We start from the raw sequence: 14558 nt of genomic DNA on the forward strand, positions 1-14558 counted from the left end.
CACGGGCACTGCGTAGCCCTGATCGCAGAGATTGTGTATCAGCCCACCTATCCAAAGCACTGCATTTAGCAAGGGTTGCAAACAATTTAGGGGTGGCAGCATAACAGTAAAACCTTGTTAATTCAGATTTCACACGGCCAAAAATTAAAATGGCCAAATTAACCAAATGTCGAAATGAATGAGCAAATCCTGCTTCAATTCTGCACTACAGCAGTGCCGAAGCTGCAAATTGCAATTATCATCTCGTGACTGATCAGTGCTCGCAGCAGCAAAGGCCTCACGACTTCCTTTGCAGTGTGGCTGCAATGCAAGAAACATCCGAGACATACTTTCCACTACTACCATGCACATCCCAATTATTTTACACCAGGGAGCTGGTCCGCAACAGATCATCCTTCCATCACGATATACTCAGCAGGTTTGATACAAGTGTTCGGGCCACAGTAGGATCGCTCTTCATCATCGACAGCTTACACCGTGTGTGTGATTTGCACAGGCATTACATCGAGTGAAAACAAAACTACTGTTTGCCACAACTGCAGCGGACAACACCGCGGTCGCTATCGACATGATTCACTGCTGGCGAGCATGCAGTTTTGAAGGCATGCATTTAACTGTGAGCACCGAGTCAAAATGAAAGTACTGTTTGTCAAAACTGCTGCAGATGAAACTGTGGTTGCAATCGATGTGATCATGGATGGCGACTACACAGTTCTGAAGGCATGCCATCAACACTGTATCATGCTCAGCGGTAAATGCAAGAATAAGGGCTGTAAAGACAGATAAGCACAAAGCATTTCAGCGACTGCCAATCCTGCAGGATTTTAGGTGATGACTCTGGCGACGCAGACTCCACTGTTTCAATTTGGTTGCATGCTAGCATCGCGTTTGCTCCTTTTGCATCGCACACTGCAGGCGCTCTGCACATGCTGCACTTCGAGGGTTGTCGGAAAGAACTGGTGTGTGCCCAAATACGTCCAAATAAGCAAGTGTGATGCCAATAAAAATTCTCTATGCAATGTGGCCGAAATAGAAGCTTTACTTTTCCGTTACAGCTCCCCAATAACGTGTCAATTCAGTTCATACACTATGGGTGGCTGCACCAACTGTCTTTTCTTTTTCTTCTTCTTCCTTTCTTAATGCAGCTGGACCAACGGCTGTCTTGTTGAATGAGAATCGAAGTCAGATTTCTGCTAGATTATTTCCTCAGCCATACAACAGTGCAAAACGGTCAATATCTGCACTGTAAGCATAATGGGGAGTGTTCACAGGTATGTGTACACCGCAATTTATTTTCACAAATAGTGCATCTCAGTAAGTGTCAGGGCTATTTTTCCGGAAATATCAAGTTGTCTCTGTACAATCAGGAGGAGTGAAGGAAAACTCAGGAGACCCGCGAACCAATCGGGACAGTTGGCAGGCACATATAACAACCTGATAATTCCAAAATTACACATCATACACTCTCCTGTAACAGGACATGTGCAGCCTCCCGCATTTTTAGCTATATCGCGCGAGAACACTATAATATTCTCGTGCGTCATCCTGAAGGGAACATCATATTAGACAACCCTTGCACAGGAGAGTGCTTAGTGTGCCTGAGAGTACTTCTGCGGGTCTCGCTGATTATCGCCATTTTAAGGCTACCAAATGATGCTTGATGGACGCTCGTGCGACATAGCTAAAAATGAAGGAGGCTGTACAACTGCATCACATTCTCTACGAGAGGATCTGACAACTCGGCTTACCGAAGCTGCAGGAGGCAGTGCAGGTGCTGGAATTGAGACTGAACATCTTGCACCAGTTTGTTGTAATGGCCATCGGCGCTTTTGCACACAGTCTCAAGTTTCTGCAAATGTATTAACACAAACAGTCAAGCTCACCAGAAGCAGACTCCAGTTTCTTGGCTTTTAGGAAAGATAACTGAAATGGTTTGCTGAGCCAGATAAAGAGACAGCAAAAGAAAAAGGAAGGTACATAATGTTGGCCGCAAAAGGTAGATGCATAAACTTTTGGGCAGGAAAACCTTTGTGAACTTGGTCAAATAAACTAAACCCTAGAAAATCCATGTTGCAAGAGAACTTTAGAACTCTGCGAAAATTTTGAACTGGGCATGTAGTGAAACCTTTTCATTGCTTTTGCAGGTGCGAGATATGCATGTCCACACAACTGCACGAACAGACAGCAGCCATCTCACTCTAGAACATTAAGCTTCCAAGCCCTTTATATGCTTTTTAACCCTTTCAGGGTCGATTTATTTCATCATATGCGACCACCCAGGATAGATTTTTTTAATTGCAGATTTAAATTCTTTAGAGGGACCTACCGCATTTACTCGCATAATGATCGCACTTTTTTGTCAGGAAAATTGATGCAAAATCAGGGGTGCGATCATTACACGGGTTAAATTTCCCACGAAAAGAAAAAAAATTGTTTTTCGTCCGCGTTTGCTGCGGGACACCAAAACAAAAATGGCGGCCGGCAGAGAAAGCCGGGCGCGCCGAACGCGATTTTGTTTTTCTTCTCGAGTACATTACGTGCATTGAAACAGTTTCTTCCGTATCAGTAATGAATAATATCATTAATATCGGCAAGCTTGCGGCAATAACGTAGCCATGTCTACTTTGAGGGAACAGAAACAGATGGGCACGCTTGGCTGCCACTTACATAGAAGCACATGGCCGGCATACTGCGGAAACTGCGGCATCTGTCTTCACTACTATCCTATTACGGCATGTTTCCGCTAAGGGTGGGTGAACATCTTAGCTGTGTTACAAGCGTCGGCGTATGAATAGGGTACACTTTTAACATATCAGTGTAAACGTGGCTACTATCGTTGCCGCTCGCGATTTGTTGTGTGCCCGCGAGTGCAGATGAGAAGAATCGAAAGGCGCCTTTTTTGTTGTTGTCATTATAAAGCCTACACATAATAAAGGCAAGTTTGGTTGCAGCTTTTTTTTAGTCATGGAAGTGCGTAAAGTGATGAAACTAATGAAATGAGGCATATACTTAAGAATGTTTGGTGCATGCAGACCGCTTGGTTTGTCTTGAAGAGTCATTCGTGTAGCATTCGACAAATGGTAAGCGCGGTCATTATTAGCTAGACTTGGCACATGACATACCGCTGCGGCAAGTTCGGGGAGCGATCATTACACGGGAAATAAAAAAAATCAAATTTTGACGACAAAATTCCGGGGTGCGATCATTACGCGAGTGCGATCATTATGCGAGTAAATACGGTATTTCAAAAAAAGTTTACTGTCATTTTTCTAGGGTGACTGTAAAGTGTGAAAAAGAATTCGCATTCGTATATATGTACTGTTTGTTCATGAATAACAACAATAAAACAAGGAAATAAACTTATAATTAAAGATTTCATGCATTGTTATACACATAATTCAAGGCTTAGAAAATGCGCACACGAGAATATTTCGCAAGTCTCAAATATTCCTGTCTTACACTAATATTTACGTCCATAGCGTAATCGAACTGCGTAGGTGAGTGCACTGAAGAAAACTGTGTGGCTGTGCGCCCGTCAAAAAAGCAAATGTGTGACAAACTTCCGATAATCGTTCATCTTATCGCCAGCCAGAGGCGATTAGTTTTCACGAGTCTCTAAAAAAGGAAACGCTTGCACGGCAGTGGCATCCTTCACGTGTGCACACACCTGTGAGCAATAAACGCACGAGTAACAGGCGGTCACCCTTTCAGCGATTAGTAACGAGATCGCCATCAGTTTTGCGAGCGCAAGAAGCCGAAACCGCCGCCGGAACAAAACCCAAACTAACCGCCGCCCGCCCGCGCGCACACAAATGCGCGAGCGGTAGTATATAGATGCGCCGGAGCAAACAAACCATGCACCGAAAATCAAGAGGGAGGCGCGAGAAAAAAATTACCTGTATTCTCGCATAGTGGTAGCACATGCCAGGAAAGAAAAAGTTAGAAAATTGGCGCACTTTTTAAATGTTCAGACGGAGCTGTAAATATATGGCATCGACCATTTTCGACTTGTTCGCGGTGCCGTATATATACATCACTGACCCTGAAAGGGTTAAGTATATTGTTAAATGTAGTCATAGAATACTTGTGCACTTTGCATGAGCAAGCGGAACATTGAGAGGATTTATTCATGATCGCCTAAGCCAGATATTATTGTTATCTGGCACACTGCAATGAATCTACAACTAAAGCAAAAGCCTATGTTTGTTTTGCAAATAGCACTGGTGATTGCAGATGTGCAAGTTTCTTACTCACTACAAATGAGATGCCTAAAGTGTTAATGTCAGCAATATTGTTTTAACCCTGTTTCACTTAGCACTGACTGCCCACTTCCAAGCCTCCCATATCATAATGCTATGTATCTGAAGACAGGTTTACAAAACATCTGTATTCATTTCAATTAAAGAAACATTGCTGTTCCATTGCACCTGTAAATAATGTATACACTTCTAAATACTGCTTGTAGCACAATGGAAAATTGCAAGAACTCAGAAGGCAAACCGAGATTCCTACTTTGACAGTTCGTTTCAGGCCAAGGTAGGGCTTCATAGCTTCATCCAGCGCTGGTTTTAGCTCCGAGATAGATTTCTTGTTCTAGAAAAAGAAAAGCATACATTGAATTTCTGATTAAAATTTCTTTAGTAAACAAGCAACCCTTAAACATTTAAAAAAATTACTATTTGACTTAAAGCCACAACCTGAATGGCAATTAGTCAATCTGATCAGGTCATTGTTCACAATGGTACAAAGCCCCTATAGTATTTCCAGTGGTTTTACGAACAGTATTTACACCAATGCGATGCAAGATATTTTTGTAATATTTCTAGTTTCAAAATACACTTCTCGCTGTATTCAGAACCGTGCTGCAATTATACACTGCAATATTCCGAGAGATGCCTCACCCCCCAAAAAAAACCTAACTGTTCTTGGCGTGATTTACCATTTTTTCCATAACACTGAAAGATGCACCGTGTTTCTTTATTTGGGCTGGTTAATACATCTTCTCACACAGCAGATTACTCCAACAGTGCAACACCGGGTGAAGGAAAAAGGCACAAGACCTTTGTTCTGCGTTTCCTATTGTTCTGTTTTGTTCAATTGTATGTCGCTCCAGATTGTAAGTCAGTGCTCTGTTCTATGTCTCTTTCCTTCGTCCTGTGTCGCGCTGGTGAAGTAATCTGCTGTGTCACTGAAAGTTAGCCAATTTCTTATAATCACACACACCCCTGACGGGGGGGGGGGGGGGGGGGGGGGGGGCGCCACTGCCGCCACCAATAATGGTGACTACGGCAAAAACGGGGTCAGTTAGCTACTGCTGCAGATAAGGAAAATGTTGGCTGGGAAGCGTAGCTATCTTTGCTGTAGTGGTGCCCTTTGCCCTTTGCTGTAGTGGTGACATTGGCAGAAGCCAGGTACCACGGGGGATAAGCGGACAATGCTGAAAAATCCCCAAACAATTCCCCAACTTACAAAACTTGGTCACTTTGTCTTTTGTCGCAGAGCAGCAAGGACATTAGGACGAGACAGAGCTTCACGATTGAAAATAAAGTGGAGGTGGTCCAATGGCATTGGAAGAACAACAGAAATGCGAGCTAGGCCACCCATGAATATGGGGGTAACCACAAGCAAGGGAGGCAGTGGAGCTGGTCGTACGAAACTGCCACAGCAATGTCACAGAAAAGGCAAATCCAAGTCCTCGTGTAACAACGGAAGGCTCGTATTTTCTAAGGAGGTTGACGATGGACTCTCCAGCTCCTCCAAGAAGAAAGAATGGCACAAAAGGCCATAAGTAATTGTCTGCTCCAAGGGAAAGCATTAAAGCTTGCATTGGAAGTGAAGTTGAGGAACTTCAATGCTTCTTACTAGTATCCGTCATGGTGGAAGAGGCAGTATCACTGTGTGGCGACGAGTGACAGCGAAAAGCTTTCTATCGATCATGCCGAGGTGGTATCACGTTTCTTGAAGGAGTATAAGGGCATTCCACTTCCAGCACGACTACAATGACCATCCCATTGCAAACATGGACCAAACAAAGATGTGCATGGATGAACTGGCATCAAGGACCAACATCACTGACAAAGTGAGCATGCCGAGCATCAACACTGGATACTCTAGCCGTGGGTTTGCGATTGCGATGTGTATGACCACAGCAGGAATCAAGCTTCCCACCTTCATTATCCTGAAGGAATTGACCAGCCGCATTTCCCCCCAAGCTGCTGCTCGCAATGAGCATTTTAGGTGTGTTACCTTCTCGCCTCCGTCATTTATTTTTCATAGTCTGTTTTCTTGTTATTTGCAAAGGTTGTTTTTCTTCCACACGGCAGAGAACTTAGAAATGTCAGCCTGTATATAAAAAATTATCATACAATACGCTTTTAAAAAACAATAGACTGCGAAACAGAGACAGTAGCTAAACAAAAGTAAAAGAAGACAACCAAAAGTGCGCTGCGGTCTGCCAGTAGCAGCTGGTAAAAGAATAAAACATGTCTAACGTTGACAGCACCTGACTTTCCAACTTCATATACTTCAGCCAATGAGTGGCTGTCCTTTTCAAGGATTGGGTGGATGACATCCGACATATTACTAAAGTGGGTGTATAGGATTTGGGAGCCGAATGAAGACGACATTTGACAGGTGCTCATGCTGAACCAGATGCCAATCCACAAGACCGACACTGCCCACAAGGTCTGCACGTCGAAGCGCACAGACATCACGTATGTGCCAATAGCTGCATGCAAATCCTACAGCCTGTGGGCTTGAGTTGGAGGAAACCATTTGAAGACAGCCTCCGTGAGACACGGGCTACCTTCATCATTACTGGGGTACTAACGCCTAAGGGCAATCTGAAGAAACCCTCGTGGCAAGACATAGCGAACTTCGTGTCCAAGGAAGGTGTGGCCGGATCGTTAAAGCCCTGTGGAATATCTACTGCCCCTGATGGGTTCGAAAACAGGGAGCTTCACGAGCGACTGGCATTGGCAGTTTCCCCTTCCGCTTCCCTACCGACCACATCTGACCATGTGCAGGATGAGGTCATCAACATTTTGTACAGCAGTGACAATGAGTGTTCTTTGGCAGGTTTTGAGGAAGACTGAACAAGGACATATACAGTATTTACTCGAAAGTAACGCACACTTTTTTTTCCAATAAAACGGGTCCAAAAATTGTGTGCGTGTTAGAATCAAGTACGACCCTATATCTGCATTACCATATCGCCATTGGCATTTCAAAATGGCTGCCTCATACACGCTTGAAGCTTAGCTGCTGTAACTTCCTCTATGTGCTGTAGTAGTACACCGTCTGTTTTCCAGTTTTTTGCGTTTGCTCTATCAGCATGGAAGTGCCGACTGCGAAGACACATGATGTTGCAATTAAAAGGAAAGTGATCAGGCGTGCGGAGACGAATGGAAGTCGGGCTGCTTCACGGGTGTTCGGAGTTCCTGAAACTTGCATGTGGGACTGGCGCAATCAAGAGAGGCATTCTACTCCGGTAGCTGCTGCGTATGGCGTAGCCGCACGGCCCCTACCTTGAAAGTGATTTGCCATGGAGACAGTCTATGCATCTAGGCGCACCATGCTATGTTCTCGTCACTTAGTTTGCGTTGAACTGAGAGGCTGCACAAAGGTCAATTCGCTCGCTTCTGCTACCGCACTTCCTCACTTCTGCTACCGCACTTCCGCGGTCATTGATTGAGACGTGTTCATGTTTGCTTGTGCCCGTGTGACACCATGCTTGTTAATTTAGCTAGTATGCCACTGTTAAAAAGTTTATACAGCCGATAAAAATACTATCCTTACTTTTTGTATAGCTTTCTACTAATTTGCTATTGCAATCGATGCTTTGCTTTTCATGAGAAACCACGACTTTTTCTGTTTATCGCAATGGCAAATGGGTGCACGTTACAATCAAGGGTGTTTTTTTTTTCTTCTTTTTTTGGTCACGGAAAACGGGTGCGGGTTACAATCGAGGGCGCGTTAGAATCAAGTAAATACGGTAAATACAAAATTTCACAACCTTTGGCTACAAAGTTTTTTTTTTATTGAACTTTCCTTGATTGTACACCAATAGTTAGTCAACTCCCTCTTTTCACCTGATTTGCTCTAGATTTTAGGTGGGCTATCTCGGGATATTAAGAACTTGATTCCTTGCTTCATCCGATTTCTCCTGTTAAAACGAGGTGAGCTCGAACACCGAGCAGCTGAGCTGTGCGGAAAACCCTACCTTTCAATTGCACAGTACAGGCTTGAAACCACAAGATATGGCTCGCGTCCTCAGAATGTAAATTAGTTGAACAGAGAATGAATAAAGCAGTGATGCAGAGCAGTCCAACGGACCAGCGACAACCTACATGCATGCCCACACAACAACCCTACAGAGAGATACAAAAATGGCGGACGCTGCGGCTGGTCTGTGAATGGTAGAAACACTGGAAAAGAGGGTTTCTTTGAGTTTTCACATGACAGAATTATGTTTTCTCATATAGACAAATTACAATCCGAGAGTTATCATGTTTATAGGTTGTGTGTACATCATAGTTTACAATTTTTCCACGTATTTTAGCTTGAGAAATTCAATTAGTTCAGTAAATTCCTTGCGTCACATGGAGGGTCTGGGTATGGGTGGTTCGAAAATCTTTTTGCCAAAACAACGTCCGATGCCGGACGCCGACGCTGGATTTTCTACAACACAGGCTCCTTCACACTATTGTGTTAATATGCAGCTTTGCCTTGTTCGTATTTTTAGGGTCTTCTTGCCTAGCTCAATGAATGATGCATATGCACAGGCACATGTGGCATCGAATTGCAACACGCTATGCTATAACACAATTGCGGACACTATTTTCACACTGCATCTATTATGTTTGACCATCATAATCGCAATATTATTTTTAACTTTCCCCTAGAGAATCAAAAGTACCTCAAGTTACATTCATGTACATATTGTACAATGCTTATTGCGGCAACTGCTTACTGTCATAAACGTATCCTACAAAAATTACAAGAGGGAATTCTGGCCCTAGTGTCTATGGGAGCTGCAAGCTCCCCGCTCCCATTTGTTGCTGCCTTGTATCAACGAATTCTCGCATGCTAGCATATATCTCCTTCAAAACTCTATTCTCATCCATTAGGCAGAAAAACAATTACAATCAAACCTCAATATATCGAACACGGATATATCGAATTATTGTGTATATCAAACACTTTCTATATGATCTGGAAAATCTCAGGCATTTTTAATGTTTTATTTCGAACGGGGTCGAACGTAAAATAAATGTATCGAACTCTGCCCCCCACCCCGATAACTTGCGCTCTGTTGAAAGGCGGTGAGCTTTCCCACAACACCCTCGAAGATAGCGGTGGCGTGACAGCGTGCCTGACTGCTGCGCACTATACACTATAAAAAAATTAAATACCCTTTGGGGCTTATCTTGCCCCCAAACAATAATCGTCCTCTGCCTTGCTTGCATTTCCACTCTTGAGAACTCAGCGCTCGCTACTTTCCTGTCGAGAATGCCGTGTCAAGCTGATAACGCGCAAGCTGTTCATGACTAGGAAGTACCAGGTTCGCAGTGTTAAAATAAAGGAAATGCAGGCAAGACAGATGATGATTATTGTTTGGCGACAAAATACAACCCAAAGGGTGTAAACTTTTTTTAGAGTTTAGCTGCACACATCGATCGCGCTGAGGGCACCCTTTGAATGCAGCGGCTTACGAACGAGGCGGCTTGGTTAGTTGGACGTCAATGACGCATTGCATTTGCTGCACTGACTCCTCCTCTGTGCTGCGCTTTGCGCCTGCCGCGCCTCGTGAGGACTGGCAGTTTGCACCCACAAAGACCTCATCACAAAGATGCGCAACAGCACGCACTCACTGGGCTCACTCACAGACGCCTTGGCAGGCACCACTTAATCCTTTGTTATTGACAATGTTTCAAAGTGCTTCGATTGACAGACATGGAGATCGCAGCAGAAGTAGCAGCCAAACAAAGACTCTGCCGAGGTTGATCCCCCCCCCCCCCCCCCCCCCAAGTGCTGATGTTGCCCCTCTCCCAACATCAACTGGGGCTGTAGCTGCTTTGGCCGTTCTACGCCGCTACTGTGGCATGATAGAGGGCACCAGCATATCACTTATGGATTGTTTAGACAATGTTGAGGATGTGGCTACCAATTAGAAGCAGGCTACACTGCTGCAGTACTTTCAGCCAAATAAATAAATACTTTTTGTGAAGCTTCAAGTGAGTATTTACTGCGTCACTATTGGGGCGCGATCGGGGATCCTTGTCCAGAGCACACGTTCGGCTGTGCTGTGCGTGATTGGCCTAGGCCAAATGCGCACAGTGCAACCAAATGCGCGCTCCGAACAACAATCCACAATCACACCCTTTGTTCATTGATTGATTTGCAGAAGTATTTTACTCGTTTCTTACGTGATTTTATATATTGAATTCTGTTTATATCGAACTATTTCGCAATCACCACGCTGTTCAATATATCGAGGTTCGACTGCAGTAGTGGAAAAATTGACTCATTTTGTGCTGAAACCTTGGCACCAGTATGCCAGCATAATTTCATCGATTTCAGATTGTTTTCTTGTTTTTGGACCACTTTGGCAAGGAGAACAAGAAACTTGCTAGACTGAACCTTTAGCTTAAATCTGGCTGGGCAGCCAAGATGGTAAAGGTAGCAGTAATGCAGCTTCCTACACTAAGACATCCAATTAGGTGAAACTGCTCTACCTGCCCAGTATGTAGGTAGCGGAGGAGATAAGCATCCTCAGCAGAGGTCATGCAAGTGCTGAAAAATCAACTCTCAAGTTTTGAAGGAGGTGAACGTTTCTTCTATTAAGATCTCTTGAAAAAAAGCTGCCGAAATGAATTTCAAAGCAGAAAATTCCCAGTTCCCTGCGTAAACATACTAGAACTCTTAGCTCCTCCTACCATTTCACCACCAACTATAGCAATGTTTACTTGGCTTTCAGCACCAGATATGATTAATAAAACGTTTTTGGCATTCTTCATTTTCGGCTTAATGTTACAATGTCTATAGTATGTAGAAACATTGTGAAAGAAGCAGTGTATGAAAGTGCAGTGTTAAATAGGCACTCTGGTTCAAAATTAAAGCTAATTAAAAAGATTCATCTCATGTGCATTGTATGTAATGCCATTTCTTACAGCTCTTTTGCTGTAGGTTTTTATGTTTATAAAGACTAGGGTTTTGTTTATTTGAGGAGCAATTGCTATTGCTTAATAACTGGCAACTCCAACATGCCTTGCTGTGGAATGCAACGTGCTGAATGCCGTTTCCTTTTAATGCGGCAGCATTACAATGCTCATTTGAAAGGAAACCCATCAGCATCCATCAGTTACCTCGTGGCGTGGGAGAGGAGGGGAGTCGAGAGGAGTGAAGCATGCGACTTAATAAGTAGAGAAAAGGAACAAATAATGGAGAGGCAGTGAGAGAAGGTGCATATGAGAGGGTGTGATGTCACACCTTAGGAGCCAATAGGAATATAGGTTGCGCATGAGGTCGCATTTCAACACTCGCAGCTGGCTGACTGTCAAGCAGTGCGTCTGAATGGAATGAAAACAAACAGGGGAAAAAAAAATAGATATTCTTGACAGGAATGCAAACGTAACTGAAACATTATTTGTTATTTTGTTTAGGAGTGAAACCGTAATGATTTTATCAGTTTTCGGTTCAAGGTGAAAGTCAGCAATCCGAAACAAGTGACATCAGGCAACATCAACATTAGCCCGTATCTCAGGGCTCCGCCGTAGCGCGCATTTCAGAGAGGGACAATGCAAGCAATAGCCAGTCGAACGCTTCACGAAGCTAAGCCTGTGGCTCGGTGCACTAGGAAATCAGCAGAGTAGCAAATCTCTGGGCTTGCACATTGAAGAGCTTATTGTTTTGTTTTCTACAGGTACTGTATTACACTTTGTTACCGAAGCTTTATAGCTTATGTTCATTTAAGTTCGTTTTATCGAAACCACTGTCTCACATTTCAGCGGGTACACTCAATGATGTGCCACTTCAGAGATCATGCTCAATGCCTTGACTCAAAGCACCAAGTATGATCTCATAATTCATCATTCAATTATTGAGAAAATAAATGCTATGTTTTTTTATTGCTTTGCTTCAAAAATTTTGCTTGCAAACAAAAACCGTTGTGAACTGTTACAGACCCTCATTTTTTTTCGTTCTGAAGCAGAACCAGACTCGAACTTTTTTTAGTGGAACGAAACTAAAACAAGAACGAAAAACATTTCGTTCCAATACCCTGCTTCTAAGGGAGAGGAGGGCATCACGCTGTGGCGGTCTTGGCAGATTGGCTGTGGTGTTTGACAGGCTCACATATCTTGTGAAAGCACTTGTCTTTGAGTACAGTTTAAAATGGATAGAGTGCAATCGACAAGCAGTATGAAAAGTCGCGCTGAGGAACGTCACCAAAATAAGGCCGAGGCGATGTGATGGCAAGCCAAATCGGAGGCAGCCCATACTTAAGGCTTGCGAAAGGTTAAATGCTAACACTTCCATCGAATTAATGAACTGACTGACCTTTTTTTTTTCTTTTGATTCAAGGCAGCACCAGACAGGTGGTGCCACTTCATTCTTTCTTTTTTAGTTTTCTTTTTTTGCATGTCTTAATATTTGGTGTATCACTTATGCAAGGTTGCTTGTGTTACACACTTCTTTCTTTTGCTCATGCAACCTCTGTTCCCTAAAGCCTCTTTTGAAATTAAATATACAGATAAGCATCTCACTTGATCCAGAACGGACACCACTTCATGCTGCTTGTGCTCTCCCATGACAACGCAGAAAGTGCAGATCAGCTTGCCATCCGTTGTGCAAAAGAACTCCAGAAGTCGCTTGTGCACTTCACACAATGTTGTCTCTACAGCACTGGAAAACACGAGAAGTAGGACAGCAGAATAACATCTTTTATCCCACTTTTCTTTACTAGTATAGTCAAATTGAACCAGGCCACCTTTCTATGTTATCACTGTAACAGTGGTGGCTGTTATGCATTCTTTTAGCCGTTTGTATCCACCTGACATCCAATTTTGCACGACGAGAAAACAGCACCATCTGTGTCAGATGGCAGTCACAAAGTGTCAAAGCGAAGTCACACAAAATATGAAACTTTATGTGCAAGGGTTGAACTAGTTACGAATCCCAATAACTGTTTTAATAAACAATAAGGCCAACATAGTTGAGCATAGTGTCAATGTGGAAATGCAATCTGTCACCAATTAGGAAAAGCATACAGTACAGTAGTTTTGGATTCCAGGAAGTAAATAAGCACTTATATTGAATGATCACAATTCAAATCTTGTACTATTTTCTGCTTACTTTTGTTATGTGTATGGCGCCGCTGTTAGGTAGAGAACAAATTAGATTCTGAAACATTTAACACTGGATGATGAAAACCCTTAACTCATTCAATGGAGATGTCTTCTGGTGACATTACAGATCCCAATATCCTATTGAGACTTGGAGAGCTTGGTGACATAACTGCTTTTCAAGTCGGTTCTTATTACTATTTATTATGCTGCGAATGTGAAAAACCAATTCTCTTTTTTTTCATATGCCACTGTTAGATGCCAGATGTAACACGTAAATGTAAGCGAAACAATGTAGCCACTTCCTAGTTTTTGGTACACTAAAAACTGATTTTCTTCACATAAACACAAACATGATGATGCAACATCACGTGGTGGGTTGCCACATTGACAATGCATCTTAGATTTTCATGTAATTTCACAATATTCATAATGTACTTCATGGTTGCTTTTTGTCGTCTGCAACAACAGAATAGACTGTCATATTAGAGTCAATTTTCTCAAAAGCTGTTGGAAAGAATACTATGAAAACACTTTCATAAAGTTCAGCATACATCTGATTGACATATTGAAGTGGATATGTTACGTAATCACTTCCTAGTTGACTCTGAGAATGATTCAAGACAATGTGCAAAGGGTCTGACCAAAGGCCGTTGACCAGATAACAAGGTTAAAAACAAACACCATACTAAACGATGCTACACCTTCCTGTAGAACAGAGGTGTTGATCTGCACTGATTGCAAGAAGACAGGAGCAGTGGCCACACAGTACAAGACAACAACTTATAGTGGCAGCTATCAGTGATTAAATTTTCAATGCATACCTTCCAAGTTGTGAAGACTAAAATACGTAAAAACATCTCACAGACATTTGAGGGCAGGGGAAGGAGAGGTAATAAATAGCACATATATCTTTGTTTTATGTTTGCTATGAACATACATCTTTTGTGGGATCCATGTGGACTTTATTGACAATGATATCCCTACAGACCCAGAACACAAGCAGCAGCAAACTTGGAACAGCAAATACACGTAAGCAACACTGTTTTTAGATCACAGTGATTTCTTTAATAACTTAGCTGTTGCCGATTTGACCTGCTTCCAGAACTTGTGTCATGAGTGATAGGCTTAAACACGTGCGGTGAAAGAGGTGCAAAGGTGCATGTGAAGAAGACAACAAAGCCGGTCGGTGAAACAAAGTTGGGAGCATTTACT

At 43.0% G+C, this 14558-nt stretch overlaps 1 protein-coding gene across 2 annotated transcripts in view; it reads right to left on the reverse strand.

Annotated features, from left to right (window-relative positions):
- The window catches only part of qin (tudor domain-containing protein qin), a 118920-nt gene that overhangs the window by 88354 nt on the left and 16008 nt on the right, over window positions 1–14558 (reverse strand). For both annotated transcript variants that reach the window (XM_072288838.1, XM_055066525.2), the window contains exons 7-9: window positions 12765–12903; window positions 4513–4593; window positions 1749–1849 (exon numbers count right to left, since the gene is read on the reverse strand). In XM_072288838.1, the coding sequence (XP_072144939.1) occupies window positions 1749–1849; window positions 4513–4593; window positions 12765–12903 (321 nt within the window). The remainder of the gene's footprint in view (window positions 1–1748; window positions 1850–4512; window positions 4594–12764; window positions 12904–14558) is intronic.

This window comes from Dermacentor andersoni, chromosome 6, assembly GCF_023375885.2.
Source record: "Dermacentor andersoni chromosome 6, qqDerAnde1_hic_scaffold, whole genome shotgun sequence".
Classification (NCBI taxonomy): domain Eukaryota; kingdom Metazoa; phylum Arthropoda; class Arachnida; order Ixodida; family Ixodidae; genus Dermacentor; species Dermacentor andersoni.